At 33.8% G+C, this 15,852-nt stretch overlaps 2 protein-coding genes and 1 long non-coding RNA gene across 3 annotated transcripts; all 3 read left to right on the top strand.

Annotated features, from left to right (window-relative positions):
- Positions 1 to 778: 778 nt before the first annotated feature.
- Positions 779 to 4,841, top strand: LOC102625112 (acireductone dioxygenase 2). The gene is made up of 7 exons (XM_006489397.4): positions 779 to 947; positions 2,917 to 3,028; positions 3,112 to 3,206; positions 3,466 to 3,580; positions 3,658 to 3,782; positions 4,321 to 4,391; positions 4,507 to 4,841. Exons 1-7 carry the CDS (start codon positions 933 to 935, stop codon positions 4,571 to 4,573), a joined length of 600 nt encoding a protein of 199 aa, XP_006489460.2. The 5' UTR covers positions 779 to 932; the 3' UTR covers positions 4,574 to 4,841.
- Positions 4,842 to 9,778: 4,937 nt separating this feature from the next.
- Positions 9,779 to 12,742, top strand: LOC102625401 (heat stress transcription factor A-6b-like). The gene is made up of 2 exons (XM_006489398.4): positions 9,779 to 10,599; positions 11,245 to 12,742. The coding sequence occupies exons 1-2, from the start codon at positions 10,306 to 10,308 to the stop codon at positions 12,031 to 12,033; spliced, it is 1,083 nt and encodes a 360-aa protein (XP_006489461.2). The 5' UTR covers positions 9,779 to 10,305; the 3' UTR covers positions 12,034 to 12,742.
- A 407-nt stretch (positions 12,743 to 13,149) lies between these two features.
- LOC127903818 (uncharacterized) lies at positions 13,150 to 14,001 on the top strand. The gene is made up of 3 exons (XR_008056683.1): positions 13,150 to 13,282; positions 13,397 to 13,498; positions 13,638 to 14,001. It is a non-coding gene; the product is annotated as an uncharacterized LOC127903818 (long non-coding RNA).
- Positions 14,002 to 15,852: the final 1,851 nt, after the last annotated feature.

Here is a 15,852-nt window from a genome sequence, read left to right as displayed (position 1 = left end):
TGTTGAGTAATGTGTTAGTAAGAGTGACGACGTATCTTGAACGAGACAAAAGGATCTTGCCAGAGCAAAACCGACCACCTTAGCATCGATTCATCAAAACGGCGACGGCCGCACGTGCGGTTTGATGAAATCGCGCAGTCAACTATCAAAAGCAAACATCGAAACGTAATTTGCAAAGTTTCCAAAAGCTAATGTAATCGGGAGGATCGTGTAAAATTTTTAACATACTTCTGCTAATAATCAATGTTTTGACTTTGACCAATGACATACAAGAATTTGATCATTGTATGACTACCGTATTCCCCCCCATTGGAGAGAATCAAATTTTCGTTCGCCACAGTGCCACTTGTGTTACACACTTCCATAATTGATGTAATAGATGGTGTCACAGATTGGACCGACTCAACAACACCCTTTTTCGTGCCGTTTCAACGTAAATTAATATATATATATATATATAGTAATTTTTTTATTAAAAAAATTTTAAAATTATTTATTAAATTAAAATTTTAAAAATATATAATTTTAAAACCGCATGATTTTAAAATTTTTTATATTTTAAAATTTTGAATTAGAAATTCAGAACAATATTAGACAGGAATTGATTTTATGAACAGAAGTTGCTGAATTGACTAATATTTTTTTTTTCCATTTCGGAATTGTTTATGATACTTTTTTTAATCACAACAGAGGCTGAGCGAACTGGGCAAGCGGAATGACAGTAATACCCCTCAGTCACAATTACCCGTTCATTTAATCCGGACCGAGTATCGAATTTAACGAGCCAAAGCCAAGTAAAACAGACAGCGTACAAATAAGGACATTTTCGTCATTCGAATTCTATTATCTCGCGTTTAAAATTCCGTCTCCCTTCCTCAACCTCATTTCTATTGCGTTGCCACCAAGCGTTTGTTCAAAGAATTTCAGAAACCATGGTTGCCCCTCAGGTACTTCGATTTACGCCTACTTTTTATTGTTCATGAATTAAATATAAAAAAAATTTGTTCCGCTTTTATTAAATAATAATTATATTTTCTTTTTTTTGTTATTGTTTTAAATTTTTAAACAATCTAGTGTGATCACTTTTTATATCCAATGGAACCTGAGATTATGTGATTATTTCATTATTATTTTTATTGTTGTTGTCGTTGTTATTGAATATCTCTTAGATAACTTCATAATTTTGTAATGATGATTTCGTGATGTGTCGTATTTCACATTTGTGTTGTAATCAACTGAGTAATTTTAGTTTAATTTTCTGTTTTATTGCTTTTGTTCTTTTTTTTTTTTTTTGGTTTTATTCGTTGTGTTGTTTAACAGTCAGTTTAAGTTAATTAAATTAAGTTTAGCTTATGTACCTAGATGTCGGGGCTCAGAGCTGAGTGCTTAAGCCTTGGTGAAATTGAATATTTGTAATTTTTTGTCAAAGATTAGTCAATTTTGTTTATTTTGCAAAAGCTTTCATGTGTTAGGTACTTTTAATGAGTTTGGAACGTCTTTCGACAATTCTTATGCTATTTTGTGGTTCTGCGAGTGTTGTCTCTTTTAAGATCAGTGATTTTAACATTTTGGGGAATTCATCATATTATTGTTTTTTTAAATACTCGTACTTGGTGTGCAGAACTCATATGGAGAGAGAAGGTAGTTAGTTTTATGGTGTGTTATTTGCAGTAAATCGAGACGCTATGGATTTGTGTTCGTATTTGTAAGCTACACCTAAAGCACTATTTGATATTGCGGTTGGATACTAAAATGTTTGGTAAAAGTCATAGTACCTCAATACCAAATAAAGCCTAAATTGTGTAATCAAGAAATAGAAATATGTTTATACACAAAAAGCTTATTGTTTTTAACGAATTATTAATAGGATGAGTTTACAAGAATCTTTAGGGTATGATGGTAACTCAAAACAACAATTTAAGCAAAATAAATGCGTGGCAAGGACTTCAGTTTCTTGTCTGAGCGATCAGTAGTATTTTGTATATTATTTCAGATAATCTTGCTTGTACTCTTGATTTTGCATACGGATTGTGCCTGGTTGGCATCTTGTTGTGTGTGAAAGAAGTGATCTATTCGGCAGTAGATATTATCTTACCATATACGTGGATTTTACTGGAGTTTGTAGAATTTTAAGGTAGATTTAAGACTTGCAGACTTTGTGATTACATTAATTGTGTCAGGCTATTTGTAATACTCTGTTATATTATGTTGTTTTTAGTATGCAACAACTGATTGAATGTAATCCTTGTATTTTTGGATTTTTAATGTTCCATTGGCTTGACTGTGATAGGCATGAGTATGTAATCCTGATACAAAACTATTGGCTTTCTTATCTGATACAAAACAAATTCATGATTGAAACTGCTAAAGTTTCGATTTTCATGCATGTATTTGTGCTTGAGTAGCAGTTTCTGTTAGAATGAAGCAAATTAATGATTGTGCTGCCATATGGGTCTCCGGACGATTTTATATTGACTCTTGTTCTACTTGCCAAGCTTTGCTGACATTCAGATTAGTGGATTAGCTTAATTGTTTTTCTCAAATGAAAAATGATAACCAATTTTCTTAAAGCAAACTTGCATTGGATTATGTTGTTATCACTACTTTCTTGGTGTGCTTTATAGAGGATGGTTTAATCAAAATTGAGTTGTTGAAATGAAGGATTGGTTGTAAAGGTTTGCATGGTACATCCAAATGTAAGGATTAATGATCATGCAACAGTCTTAAAACATTTATTTTTCATTTGTTCAATTTCTTGTCCAATAGGACACAAAATCTCGCCTGGTCAAAGATTTTACTCCATAAGATATGTTCTTGGATTCTTCTAAGTTGAGTTGATTGTATCACTGTTAGAAAAAAAAAAGTGTAAAGTAATTTCTTTTTCCCACCCTCCAAAAAAAATGTGTGTTTATGCAGGATCCTAGAGAGGAAGTTATTCAGGCATGGTACATGGATGATAGTGATGAAGATCAAAGACTCCCCCATCACAAGGATCCAAAGGAATTTGTGTCCCTGGACCAGCTTTCTGGTAAGCATCTTTGCAAATATTTGGATTTGATCATTTGATGATATGGCCAAACTTTAAGTTTGCAACCTCTTCTTGACATGTAGAACTTGGAGTACTCAGCTGGCGATTAGATGCTGATAACTATGAAACTGATGAGGAACTGAAGAAGATTCGTGAAGATCGCGGATATTCTTACATGGTTTGTCACAGTAACTCACAGTGATTATGTATTTATTCTTATCTGGTTTGTGAAAGGAACAATTTTCCTCTGCCCTATTCTTCTATTCTGAAAATAAGGTTTTCATATGGTTGTTTCTGCTTTAGACCCTTCAGTGATGTAAAATATCACATTATTGAGAGCTGATATTTGAAAATATTTTTTTAATTTTGTATTGTGAACCCCCTAACCATTTATTTGTGCATTGTGGCAATGAGTCTACTCTTGAACCTTTTTTCAGGACTTTTGTGAGGTTTGCCCAGAAAAACTGCCAAATTATGAAGAGAAGATCAAAAACTTTTTCGAAGAACATCTTCATACAGATGAAGAGATCCGCTACTGTGTGGCAGGAAGTGGTAAGATTAGTTTGATATTCAGTTGCTGGCACCACATATCTATCAGTTTGGTATTGAGGGTTTTCTTTCTGGTATAGGTTACTTTGATGTCAGGGACCATAATGAAAAATGGATTCGCATATGGGTAAAGAAAGGAGGAATGATTGTTTTACCTGCTGGATGTTACCATCGCTTTACTTTGGATACAGACAACTATATCAAGGTATTGCCATTGTACATGCATATGTGAAATTCATTTTTACTTGTTTTCCTGTTGACTCTCAAACATCATTTTCTCCCAACAAACACCCCCCTTCTGCCCCTTGGCAAATGGAGTTTGCCTTAAAAAAGTTGATGCCAATTTGCACTTGCTAGATTTATCCTGATGCTTGCATAATGGTAGTGTGGTAGGATTCTATGAAGATTTTGTACAAGCAAATGCTATCATCACCACCATCTTCACTTTTAGTTCTTTTAATGATTGTGATTCCTTACCTCATTTGGAACCACTATCATTTCATTGTAGATATCCTTTTCTATGAACAAATAACAAATACAATGGTGATTTTGCCATTTCTGAAAATGACAAAGTATATCATAATAAATTATATTAACACATCCTCTTACCTGGGATTTGCTTAGTTATTCCTAGGTGGATAATGAAGATGTTGTCTCATTATTCTACCAGATATTCACCTTCAGCTGCCTGTGTGAATGTATGTAGTGAATGATATATGCTAATTTTATAATTTTATTTTCAGGCTATGCGTCTGTTTGTAGGTGATCCCGTTTGGACTCCATTCAACCGTCCCCATGATCATTTACCCGCAAGGTATGGTTCTGCCTTCCCGTTGTGCTATGTACATCTCTTTCTTCTGGTATATAGACATATGGTCACAGAATACTCGAGGCTTTTCTTGAGTCTGACCAAGGGAGTTATATCGCAGGAAGGGATATGTTCAAAATTTCTTGCAGAAGGAAGCTGGTGACAGCCCTATCAATGCTGCTGCGTAATTTGTGCAATTCCTTGCTCATTGGATCAATACTACTGGCTTTAATAAATAAAGAAACTTCTGTTTATATGGTTTGTCTGTGTCTGAGGCTCCTGGAGTTACCTGTGTGGTTTAATTGCTTGTGTAGCATCTCTGCTTGCTTGGTTGCAGCCACTGCTGTAAACTCACCATGAATATCTGTGTCCTTCATTTTCTGTATGCAAGAGTACCATATATATTATAATACATTCTAATATTGAATATATATATGTAGATTGCTGCTTGTGTCACGTTTGTGAGCGTGTGTTCTCACGGCGTAGCCTCTCTGTTGCTTTTTTACTTACAAGACCATCTAAGACTTATCCTACTCCCTGTGATTGGTATTTCTCTAATGCATATGTATGTGGTAAAGATTTTATTAGAGGATCTCGTAGTCGTAGATGGCCTGGTGGGGACTGGGGACTAGGCGGCGGATAGTGCCATGTAGATGTAGCTAGAATTAGGTGCGCTCGTTTTTGTTATATCTGCTACAGATCTGTAGTACCAATAACCCTGACCGTTGCCTACCCGCAGCTTCCTGATAGTTCCTCCTGTAGAAATTGCTGCGCGTCGCATTATTTGACAAATCCATATCCCATTATGTTTTGTTGCTTTTGTAAATCTTTAGGGCAATAATTGGCATTAGCTTAATAAAGTTTTATTATATTAGCCAAAATGACATACAGAACCGCACGCAGACGCTGTACCCATTTTGCTTTATGAGTGATTGGATTTCTCCCCGGATTTGGCCCTGTCGGGTAAAAAATTTTCGGCGCCATTTCTGCTTCTACATTCATCCTCAAGTTCCCTTTTAAAACTACTTACCAGTTTAAAGTTTAAACCTCAAAGCTTTGATGACGCGACAGCGCATGAGCCTTTCGTTTAGTTCTTGACGAGTAATCCCGGGCTGTACTGTCGCTGCATGCTCGCGTTGTGATCCCAACACGTGTCCTACCGTAGCTTCGAGCTGTGGGAAATGTGCCACTTGTCAGAAATTGATGGACGAGAAAAACCCTTTTACTTGTTATTGCATGTTGAATGAACAACGACGCGGGTTCTCTTAGCGAGTCAGTGACCCTTCGGGGCCACGTAGTCATCGCCTTTGGACGACCCTTTTTTTGGCTTTAATTAGCGTCGAAAGGTTAGAAGTTTTGAACCGAAGTACAGAATATAAAAGATCTTGGCACAATTAAACTTATTGATTATTTCAAAAGCGAGACATGTATAACCATACAACTATATATATATATATATATATATATATTTACTTATTTATTTGAAGTCATAAAAAAACAACTGCTGCGCGCACGGTGCACGACGGCATCATTGAGGTGGCTAATTGTGTACCACCATATCATAAATAATTAAAAAAAATGGGGGGAGAAATATAATAGTAATAATACATGGTTTAATTGCTTGGGTTTAATGCTCATTGGCCTTTCTCTAATTTTTGTCTAGATTTCGTTCTTTTATGGGTTTTCGAGATCGGATTAGGGGTTTTTAAAATACACTTTATACAAGATATTTATGGGGCAAGTGTGCTTCTTATTAGTGAAATTTTAAACACTGCTCCCGTGCAGATATTTAATTATCAGATTCCTTGCATCCGCTTAAAGAAACATTTAAAAATGCATGCATCGTCATTTTTTTACTACTTGCACTGTTCATCAATTGATCGTGATTGAGAACTGCTTACAGACTAATGAATACGTGACACGCTAACAGCTTCGCCTTGTCGTCGATGGTAAACAAAAAAGTTTGAATAAGAACAAACGGCCAAATACAGGTTGATGCGATTCTAATCGCTGATAAAAAATATTGTAATGTCACGATTGCCTGAACAGGCACAAAGCAAAGATCAATTCATCCACATCTTGATGGAGAATTTTATATGCTAGCGAAACATAAAGATCAACAAAAGATTGAAATTAGCTTGACGCAATGCCGCGGCTTGGTAATGATGCGTGGTGGTTTGATTAATGCATATAATAATATTAAGTAGCCAAGATATTTTGAGGCAATTTCTAGCTCCACGTCCTGCTCCCCACAAAACAAAAAAAAAAAAGTTTCACCTCCCGAGTCTACAACGTTCCTAAATTCTCCCGCTGTAGCTTACAAACAGCTCTTATTAATATATTGATGTCAAACTTAGAATATAAGATCAAATAAAGTTAATATCCTTCATCTTTATTCCATCATCTGAACTCTTTTATGCTTTGAGATTGTTGGGGGGGGGAAGGAAAACAAGAATCATATAAATTCTAATGTTTCATTCAATGAAAATTTTACCGACAATTTTTTTTGAAGTAGAATTACGTGGCTTTGAACCCATATGATCATACAAATTGTGTCATCACATAATTGATTTAAAAAATTGTGGTAAAATTTTTATTTTAAGCACCCTTGGATATGTTTTTTTTATTTTGAAAATTTGCTTGGCTTTTAGGGTTCTTCATCGGCAATGCATTCCTTTGAGGATGGCCTAAAGTTCTCGCTTGGTATGGAAGCATGTCGGAGTTCATTATGTTTGAGTTGAGTATTGAGTCTAATTTTACCTCCGTTTCATAAAATAAAATAAAAATTGGGTATAGATATAATTTTTATACTCCTTGACAAGTCGAGTACGAGTATAAACACTAATACCTATACCGCTCACTGAAACCGTATGATTATCGACTTCTTTTTAATATTTTAAAAGTTAAAATAAGTAAATATTAAGGTAAACAAATTAAAAAACCTAAAATATAAAAGTTAGCTTTCAGCAGCTTAGTAATCGGAATGACTATCTAATATGATATTATCGTAGTCATTTACTTAGAGATTTTAGTCATTTAATGGGCTCGACATTTACTAGACTATCTAAAATCGTATCCTAATAAAAAAAACAAATGACAATAAAATAATGTTCAAATGAAGATCAATTGAAAAGAGAGAATGATGGACAAGGAAATCTCATAATAGAGATTTTTATTTTCTATCCAAATATTTAGTGATACGTTAATAAAAATTAAACTTTACAACATCATATTACAATTAATATTTTTCTAAAATTAAAAATAATTTTTAAAAAATATTTCTATTTAAAATATTGCATGTTCATTTAGAGCTAAATAGTTAAAGTACTTTTTTAAAAAAATGTATATTCATATGTAGGGATGGCAATGGGGAGGGGAGGGGAGGGGACCAATCTCCCCATACCCATCCCCGATATTTTATATATGTCCCCGTCCCCGTCAGAATTGCTTGAGAGAATCCCCATCCCCTCCCCGAATAATAACAGGGGATCCCCGAGGGTCCCCGATCCCCGAATAACTAATAGTCTAATACATTTTTTTTATTTTCGATTTTAAATTAATCATATTAAAATAAACTCATACCGCTATTGTAAGCTCGTAACCAACTTTGACAGCACATTAAGGCCTCCAATGTGCTTGGATGAAGTTTGTTATGGTATGGGCTCACAACTCTACCACTAGTGTTAAAAGCTGATTCAGAAGCAACTGTTGTAATTGGAATTGCCAAAATATCTCTAGCAATTTGAGCTAATGTAGGATACCTATTAGCATTTGTCTTCCACCAACTCAAAATATTAAAATCTTCCATCCGAGGTATAACTTTCTCATCCAAATATGAATCTAATTCATCTGCAACAACTGCACAATCTCCATTGTTTACATAATCATCAAAACCTATCATCCATTTGGTTGCTTTCTTATAAGAATCCCATGTAGATCTAGTAGAAGAACTACTACCAGTATAATCAAAGCAATAAACAGTTGGTGAAAACTTCAATTAATACTCTTCAACTAATTCCCGGCAAAGGGTGACCACTTTCCCAACATACAACTATTTTGATATTTATTATTTTTAACAATATTTATAATTTATTTATTTATTTATTAGTAATTTTAAAAATAAAAATAAAATTAAAAATTAAAATGGGGAAATAGGCAGGGGATGGGGATTCCACCTCATCCCCGTCCCCTCCCCGAATAAAAAATTGGGTAAAAAATTTTTCCCGTCCCCTCCCCAAAAAAAAAATTGGGTATAAAATTATCCCCGTACCCTCCCTGAATGGGAAAAATCCCCGAGGGTACCCGTTCCCGTGGGGATTTTTGCCATCCCTATTCATATGTTAAAAAATAAAAAGGGATATAGGGAATAGGAAAAAGGACGAGTATCTTAAATTTTTATTGAAAAATTAATGCCCATTCAAATCCACGACGAATAAAAGTGAATGATGAGAATAACCTCTATCAAATGAACGTGAATATGAATATTAGCTCAGTAATCAAAATGACCATTTAATATGATATTATCGTAGACATTTACTCCGAGATTTTAGTCATTTAATGGACTAGACATTTACTAGACCATCCAAAATATTATCCTAATAAAAAATAAATGACAATAAAACAATGTTCAAATCAAGATCACTTGAAAGGAGAGAATGATGGACAAGGAAATACTAAACTAGAGATTTTTATTTTCTATCAGAATATTTAGTAATACGTTGATAAAAATTAAACTTTACAACATCAAACTATAAAGAATATTTTTCTAAAATTGAAAATAATTTTTTTTAAATATTTCAAGATAAAATACTGCATATTCATCTAGAGCTAAACAGTTAAAGTACTTATATATATATATATATATATATATATATATACATATGTTAAAAAGTAAAAAAAAGGATATAGGAGATAGGAAAAAGGACGAGTATCTCTCATTTTTGTTGAAAAATTAATACCCATCCAAACCCACATAAAAATGAATGATGTGAATAATCTCTATCAAATAAACGTGAGAATGAATATTAGCATCCGTGCACAATACCCTGACCTGTTGTCATAGCTGATCCTCTTCCCGCACCATTGTAAATCTACGGAGAATTCCAGAACTTTCTAAATTAAATTTTAATTTGCATTTCAGGGGGAAAAAAAAAAAAAGGAGAGAAAAAACAAAAATACAAATGTACGCAGCCAGCGGGCAGGAGCTCTAACCTTAAATGCCCTTTGGATTCCCGAAATTCAGAAAAGAAATTGGTTTTTGGGAGCAAAATATTTATATTTTCTCTTATTTCACTGAAAACTGATATGACAAATCTGTCCTTGGCATTGACAGAATAAGACAGGAGCATTGGCCAATGATCCGCCTTCCCGAAGGAGAAAGAATTGGGGCGAAAGAAAAATATCCCATTGCCGTTTTTGATAGTTTCCATCATTAGCCCCTTAGACTAGTAGATACTAGCCCCAAAATAAAATATAAAAAGAAAAAAAGAAAAAGAAGAAGAGAGATAGAGAAAGAGAAGAATAAAAAATAATTTGTCAACTAATTATGCAACTAAATTACTGATACCCAGATCACATCCTTCTCTCTCTTATTTCTCAGTCCTCACCTGTCCTTTTTCTCCCTCATTTGATCTCAATATCAAAACCCTGGGCTTTCTCCTCACTAACTCTCCTTTTTTTTTTTTTTTGGTTAAATTTTTCATCTTCATATTTTCAGCTTAAATCTCTAAACTTTTGTTGTTTTTAACTTACATTTCAGAGACCCATTAAAGCCATCTTTTCTAAGCATAAAACCCTTTAAAAAAAAATTCATGTTCATCTGCATTTCATCACTTCAAAGAACAGATTTATATCTTCATTTTTGTTAAAAAAGATTAGATTTTTACTTTTTCTTAAATTTTTTCAGTTTTTTTTTTCAGAGATGCATCCAACAGGTAGAGTAGAGAGGGAGGAGTTTATAGGGGCAAGTTCATCATCAGCATCCTATTCTGCACCTCCTCAACCAAGGGAGGGGCTTCACGATGCTGGCCCTCCTCCATTCCTTACAAAAACTTATGACATAGTTGAAGACTGCAATACCAATCACATAATCTCTTGGAGCAGGGGCAGCAACAGCTTTGTTGTTTGGGATCCTCAAGCATTTTCCATTACCCTTCTCCCTAAATACTTCAAGCACAACAATTTCTCAAGCTTTGTTAGACAACTCAACACTTATGTAAGCTCTTCATCACCTCACGTTAATTTCTTTTGTGATCTTGAAATTTTCTTCACAATTATATGAAATGTCTTCTTTTGTTTGTTCTTGTCATTTATGGTCCTGAAACGGCTACATACAATGTTTGTTGTTCATCTATCTTTCTCTTCTGGTTACTTTTTTTCTTCTTCTTTTTTTAGGTTAAAAAAATATTGATAAGTCCTTTCGGCTGCCTTGTTGTCGTCTATTGGGGTATTACTTAATGTAGATATTTTCATTCTTTAATGGTTTGAAAACTTGGAATGTGCTAAAAGATCATAACATAAAATATACAAGATAAACTCTTATTGGGTAATTTCGCCTGCTTATTTGCTTTTGGTCTGCATTATGCTGCCGCATTGGTATTTTTTTATATATTACCTTGCAACTTGCTAGTTCTGGAATTTTATTATCTTTGTAAGGTCCTGGATTTTTTTTTTAAGTTAAGTGAACATTTATGACCCTAAAATTCGATTTTGATGATGAATCTGTCTTGTTAATCATCTATGCTGTGGACTTTTATAGTCATGTTATCTGATGTAAACAAATTCTTATTTACTTGTCGAAAAAAAGAAAGATTTAAAAAAAGAAGGAAAAAATCATGAGCAAGAATGTGGGTTCATGTAGGGATTTAGAAAGGTTGATCCTGATAGATGGGAGTTTGCAAATGAAGGGTTTCTTAGAGGGCAAAGGCATCTTTTAAAGAACATTAGGAGAAGAAAAACAACGCAGTCTTCAGCCTCACAGCAAGCACTAGACGCATGTGTTGAAGTAGGAAGATTTGGACTAGATGGTGAAGTTGACAGATTAAGGCGTGACAAGCAAGTTCTAATGATGGAATTGGTAAAGCTTAGGCACCAACAGCAGAATACTAGAGAGTACCTTCAACTAATGGAACAAAAACTGAGAAGAACTGAAATGAAGCAGCAACATATGATGAGTTTCTTGGCTAGAGCAATGCAAAATCCAAGCTTTGTACAGCAATTAGCCCAGCAGAAGGATAGAAGGAAAGAATTTGAGGATATGATTAACAGGAAGAGACGGCGGCATATTGATCAAGGCCCTGGTGAAATTGACGTTGGTGATTTAGGCCAAGGTGAAGTTGACATTCCTTTTGTGAAAATTGAACCCGAGGAATATGGTGACCTGGCTGAACTTGGATTGTCAGAGCTGGACAGGCTTGCAATGGACATGCAAGCTAGACTAAGTGAAAGACAAAGAAACCCAGATGACGAGTTTGTTGAGAGAGGAGAAGAACATGGAAGCAAAAATAAGTTCACAATTGATCAGAGATTTTGGGAAGATTTCTTGAATGAGGATGTTGAAGAAGAGATGTTGGCTGGTGAGGGAGAAGGAGATGAAAATGTGCGACTGCTTGTTGAGCAATTGGGTTTCCTGAGTTCGAGTCCAAAGTAAAGAAGAAGCCGCTAAGGAGCTTGTTATCCTCTTGTGCTTGTTTCTTCAATCAGGGTTACAACAACACTTACCTAGCTACCTAACTTAATTCTCATTTCTTGTTTCTTTTGATTTAAATCAAAACTCCAAGAAAATTTGCAGATGGGGTTTCTTGGTATTGAACGGAGAATCCCAATACTGGCAACGCATTAACACTGGAAGAATGCACTCCATGGTGATTGGTGAGTAAAAGAAGGAACTTTTCTTTGCAGAAACATTTCAGAGCGCTATGCATATTGTTTACTTTGATTGAAAGCTTTTGTCTGCAATTATTCTTGACACCACTATATATCCTAGAATGAGAGACTTGATGTAATTTGGATAGATTTCAACACTACAGTCGTTTCGCTGTAATCTTACCGACATCCAACTTTTTAACTTCTTCTGAATTAAAATCCAATTCTCTTGAGATAATGACCATATTACAACGTTCTTCGGTGCAGAACTCCCAACCCACTTTCCCTTGAAGAACCTGAGTGTTTAAAATGTTGGGTTGTTTACTTTCTAAATTTTTATTAATGATGTATAAAAATATATGCACTAGTGTAACATTTAGGATGTCAATGGCGGATGACTTACAAAATTCAGAGGTCTTTAATAAGGGTCTCTCGAAGTTACATTTTACGTACCTTATATCTACTTACATAAATAGTATGTGGTGTGAGATTTACTCATTATTCATGTAAGTGGGTGTAAGGTACATGAATTGTATATTAAAAATTATTCTTTAATAAGAGTATTGTACTAAAATATATTTGTGTTGTAGCATGTTCTTGTGTGTGTGTATATATATATATATATATATTATTTCGTTGATGTGCATGGAATCAATTGTAACTGAACTTTTTTTTTAATTACATAATTAAGAAATCACTTGGATTACTTTTCATTGAATCTTATATATAACAATACTCACATTATACTTTTTTTGATATTCGAGAAATATTTACTCTATTCATATTTCATAAAAAAAAATTTATTTTACTCAATTTTATTAATAATCGAGAGAAACATTTATTTCACTCATGAGAAAATATTATCTTCACTCAATTATAAAACAAACATAATTGAAGAAGAAGAAGATTAAACTCTCTTACATGCCACCTACTGGGGCCAGTTGGGTTGATTGGAATTAAACTTGGAAAGAGGATTGAGGTACACTTGAGAACATTCAGGATGCTGCTGCTGCTTGTCTCTGACTGCACTGTCGGTAATATAAAACTCTTTCTTTTTTTTCTGAAACGGGTAATACTACTACTAATAATATAAAACTCTTAAAGGAGCTGTACATTTTTAATAATTGTCTATGGCTTCTTCACGAAAGTCCTGGATGATGCTGGGAGGCACCACCAAAATGATTAAAAGCTTGAAGTCTCAACGGCATTTTGAGGAACACTGGAGAAAAAGTGATCACGTTCTGTTCGATGTGAGCTTTTCACAAATATTATATACAAAATCATACTTTGATTGTCAATTGTGTTTGATCAGATTGTTTTAATTATATTTTATTATATTATATTTCATATTTGAGGCATAATTTGGAATTTTGTCTCTTTGTAATCTAGCACGTTCCAGTATTAACCACTTCCCGGTTCAATCAAAATCATCCTTCAGTCGACTGTGTCGTATAGATAGCAGGTGAAATCTTTGTTTCTTCCTCCAAACAAGTAATAATTTTTGTCCCCACTTACGTGTAGTCAATTTTGGTATAGGTTATTTTTATTAAATTTAATGGGATTTGGGATGCAGGTCTATTCACCAACTCAATGTTATTGTTAGGAGTAGGGGTTAATTTCACACTCTTTTTTCTTATAAGTTGGTCGTAGGTACGAATTTCACTTAATAAAATCTTAACGGTTGGTGTTAAAAAATAGGTACCATATTATTATATTTGATCAATTTAGATGTGACTTTATAACCGCAGTTGTAAACGAGACATCATGTTAAGTATGTGATTAATACAAATGTTGAAATCATACCTATATTGATCACAGATTCGGTACGGGTGAGCTTTATGACATGTTCTTCTTATTTTTTTATATAAATGAAGCAAAGCTAGAAAGTGCTGCCATCTATTTAAAACGAAATCCACAAAATATCACTTAACTATGAATTAGGTCATTGTAGAAGTCGGCTGTATGTCCCATCAAAAATCACAACTTTGATTGAAGATGTTTATCGTGGGTTCTTGATAAATCCATCTAAAGAAATTGGGTATCTTGAGTTGGATAACATTTAACGCTCGCACTTGTCTGCTCCAGAGATAAAATTGCACATGCCCTTCGTGACCAGTGCCAAAGATCCAGCTAACAGAGGTATGGGTTCAAGTGAAAAGTCCATCAATATTCTCAGAAACCATAAATATGTTGATGCCCACTAAAATGATTCTTCTTCTTTTTTCTTTTTTCTTTTTTTTTTTTCCTTTTCCCCCTCCACTTTCTTTTAAGTTTTAACCATTTTGTTCTGTACATAACATCTTGGCAGTCACCACATTTTCTGACTCGAATACGAGAAAATTTATGGCAATCGCCCTTCGAAAAATTATTGCCATTATAACTACTAAAAGTTCTGTTTAGAGTGCCCATGAAAGAAAAAGGCATTTTCTCACTAACTGCTCCCAGATTCTGCTTTTACTTCCGGTAAAAATATCAATTTACACTCTTCTGTGTAAAGTTCGCATCTTTTTTGTTGTCGTTGTAAATGGGTATTGTAATGCGTATGTAATATGTTAATTGTCAGAGATCCCATAAAAAATTTCAGCCACTATCTGGGCATGAACTGCAAGGCTTCGCCAAGCTTATTATGGGTTTAGCGGCCCAAATCTAACCCAAAGCCTCAAACAAAAAGCGTTTCTTGTAATGCAAGGCTTCACCAAGCTTATTATGGGTTTAGCGGCCCAAATCTAACCCAAAGCCTAAAGGGTGCCTCAAACAAAAGTGCTTCTTGTGAAAAGTACTTGCCAATTCCTTTTTTTTTTTTGGCTAGGTATAACATATAGATTATAGATCAAAATACCACTCAACTTCCCAAAAAATGGAAAAATTGACAGTGCCAAACTTCCTATGCACTACTGAAACGCTCTTATTAAAAGTATTTGAAATATTTTTTTTTCTGATTCTAATAGAGAAAATGCTTCTAAATAAAGATGTGATTAAGATGGGTTGCTATCACCAAAGTGGTTGATTTATTGACACATAGTGTAAGATGAATTTTTCAAAACAAGGCGAGTCATCAGAAATATTATAAGTGACATGAAGAAAAGGACTCCATGGAAGACAAGTTAAAACTAGTCAAGTAAAAGAATTATGAAACATTGCAACTCCCTCAAGACACGTGGCTCCCTGTGTTTGGTAGGATGGCAATGAAACTTTGATCAGTAATAAAACTTTGATCAGTAAGTGTTATTTAAAAAAATTATATATTAATTATTTAGTTGTCAATGAGAACTACCATTAAATATTATAAACTTACTTTTTTTTTTATAGATAAACTCTTTTTAAGACTATATTATGAATAAAAGTGAGATGACATTATAAAATTAAATAATGATCATTTAAATAATTTGATTTGTAAAATAATTCTATAACCTCTATTTCTAAAAAATTGAAAATTAAATGCACTAAAAACTCTAGTCGAAATACCATTAAACTACACACACACAAAAAAAAAAAAAAAAAAACTGCTTTGGTTCGCATGGAAATCGTACTTAATGGACACTTGTTATCTTTTTGCATAGACACGTGTCAGTGAATTTAAAAAATTTGCTCCAACGAAGAGCAT

Source organism: Citrus sinensis, chromosome 1 (genome assembly GCF_022201045.2).
Source record: "Citrus sinensis cultivar Valencia sweet orange chromosome 1, DVS_A1.0, whole genome shotgun sequence".
In the NCBI taxonomy this organism is placed as follows: domain Eukaryota; kingdom Viridiplantae; phylum Streptophyta; class Magnoliopsida; order Sapindales; family Rutaceae; genus Citrus; species Citrus sinensis.
Note: the sequence above shows the minus strand (reverse complement) of the source record. Positions and strands in the feature narration are given on the sequence as shown.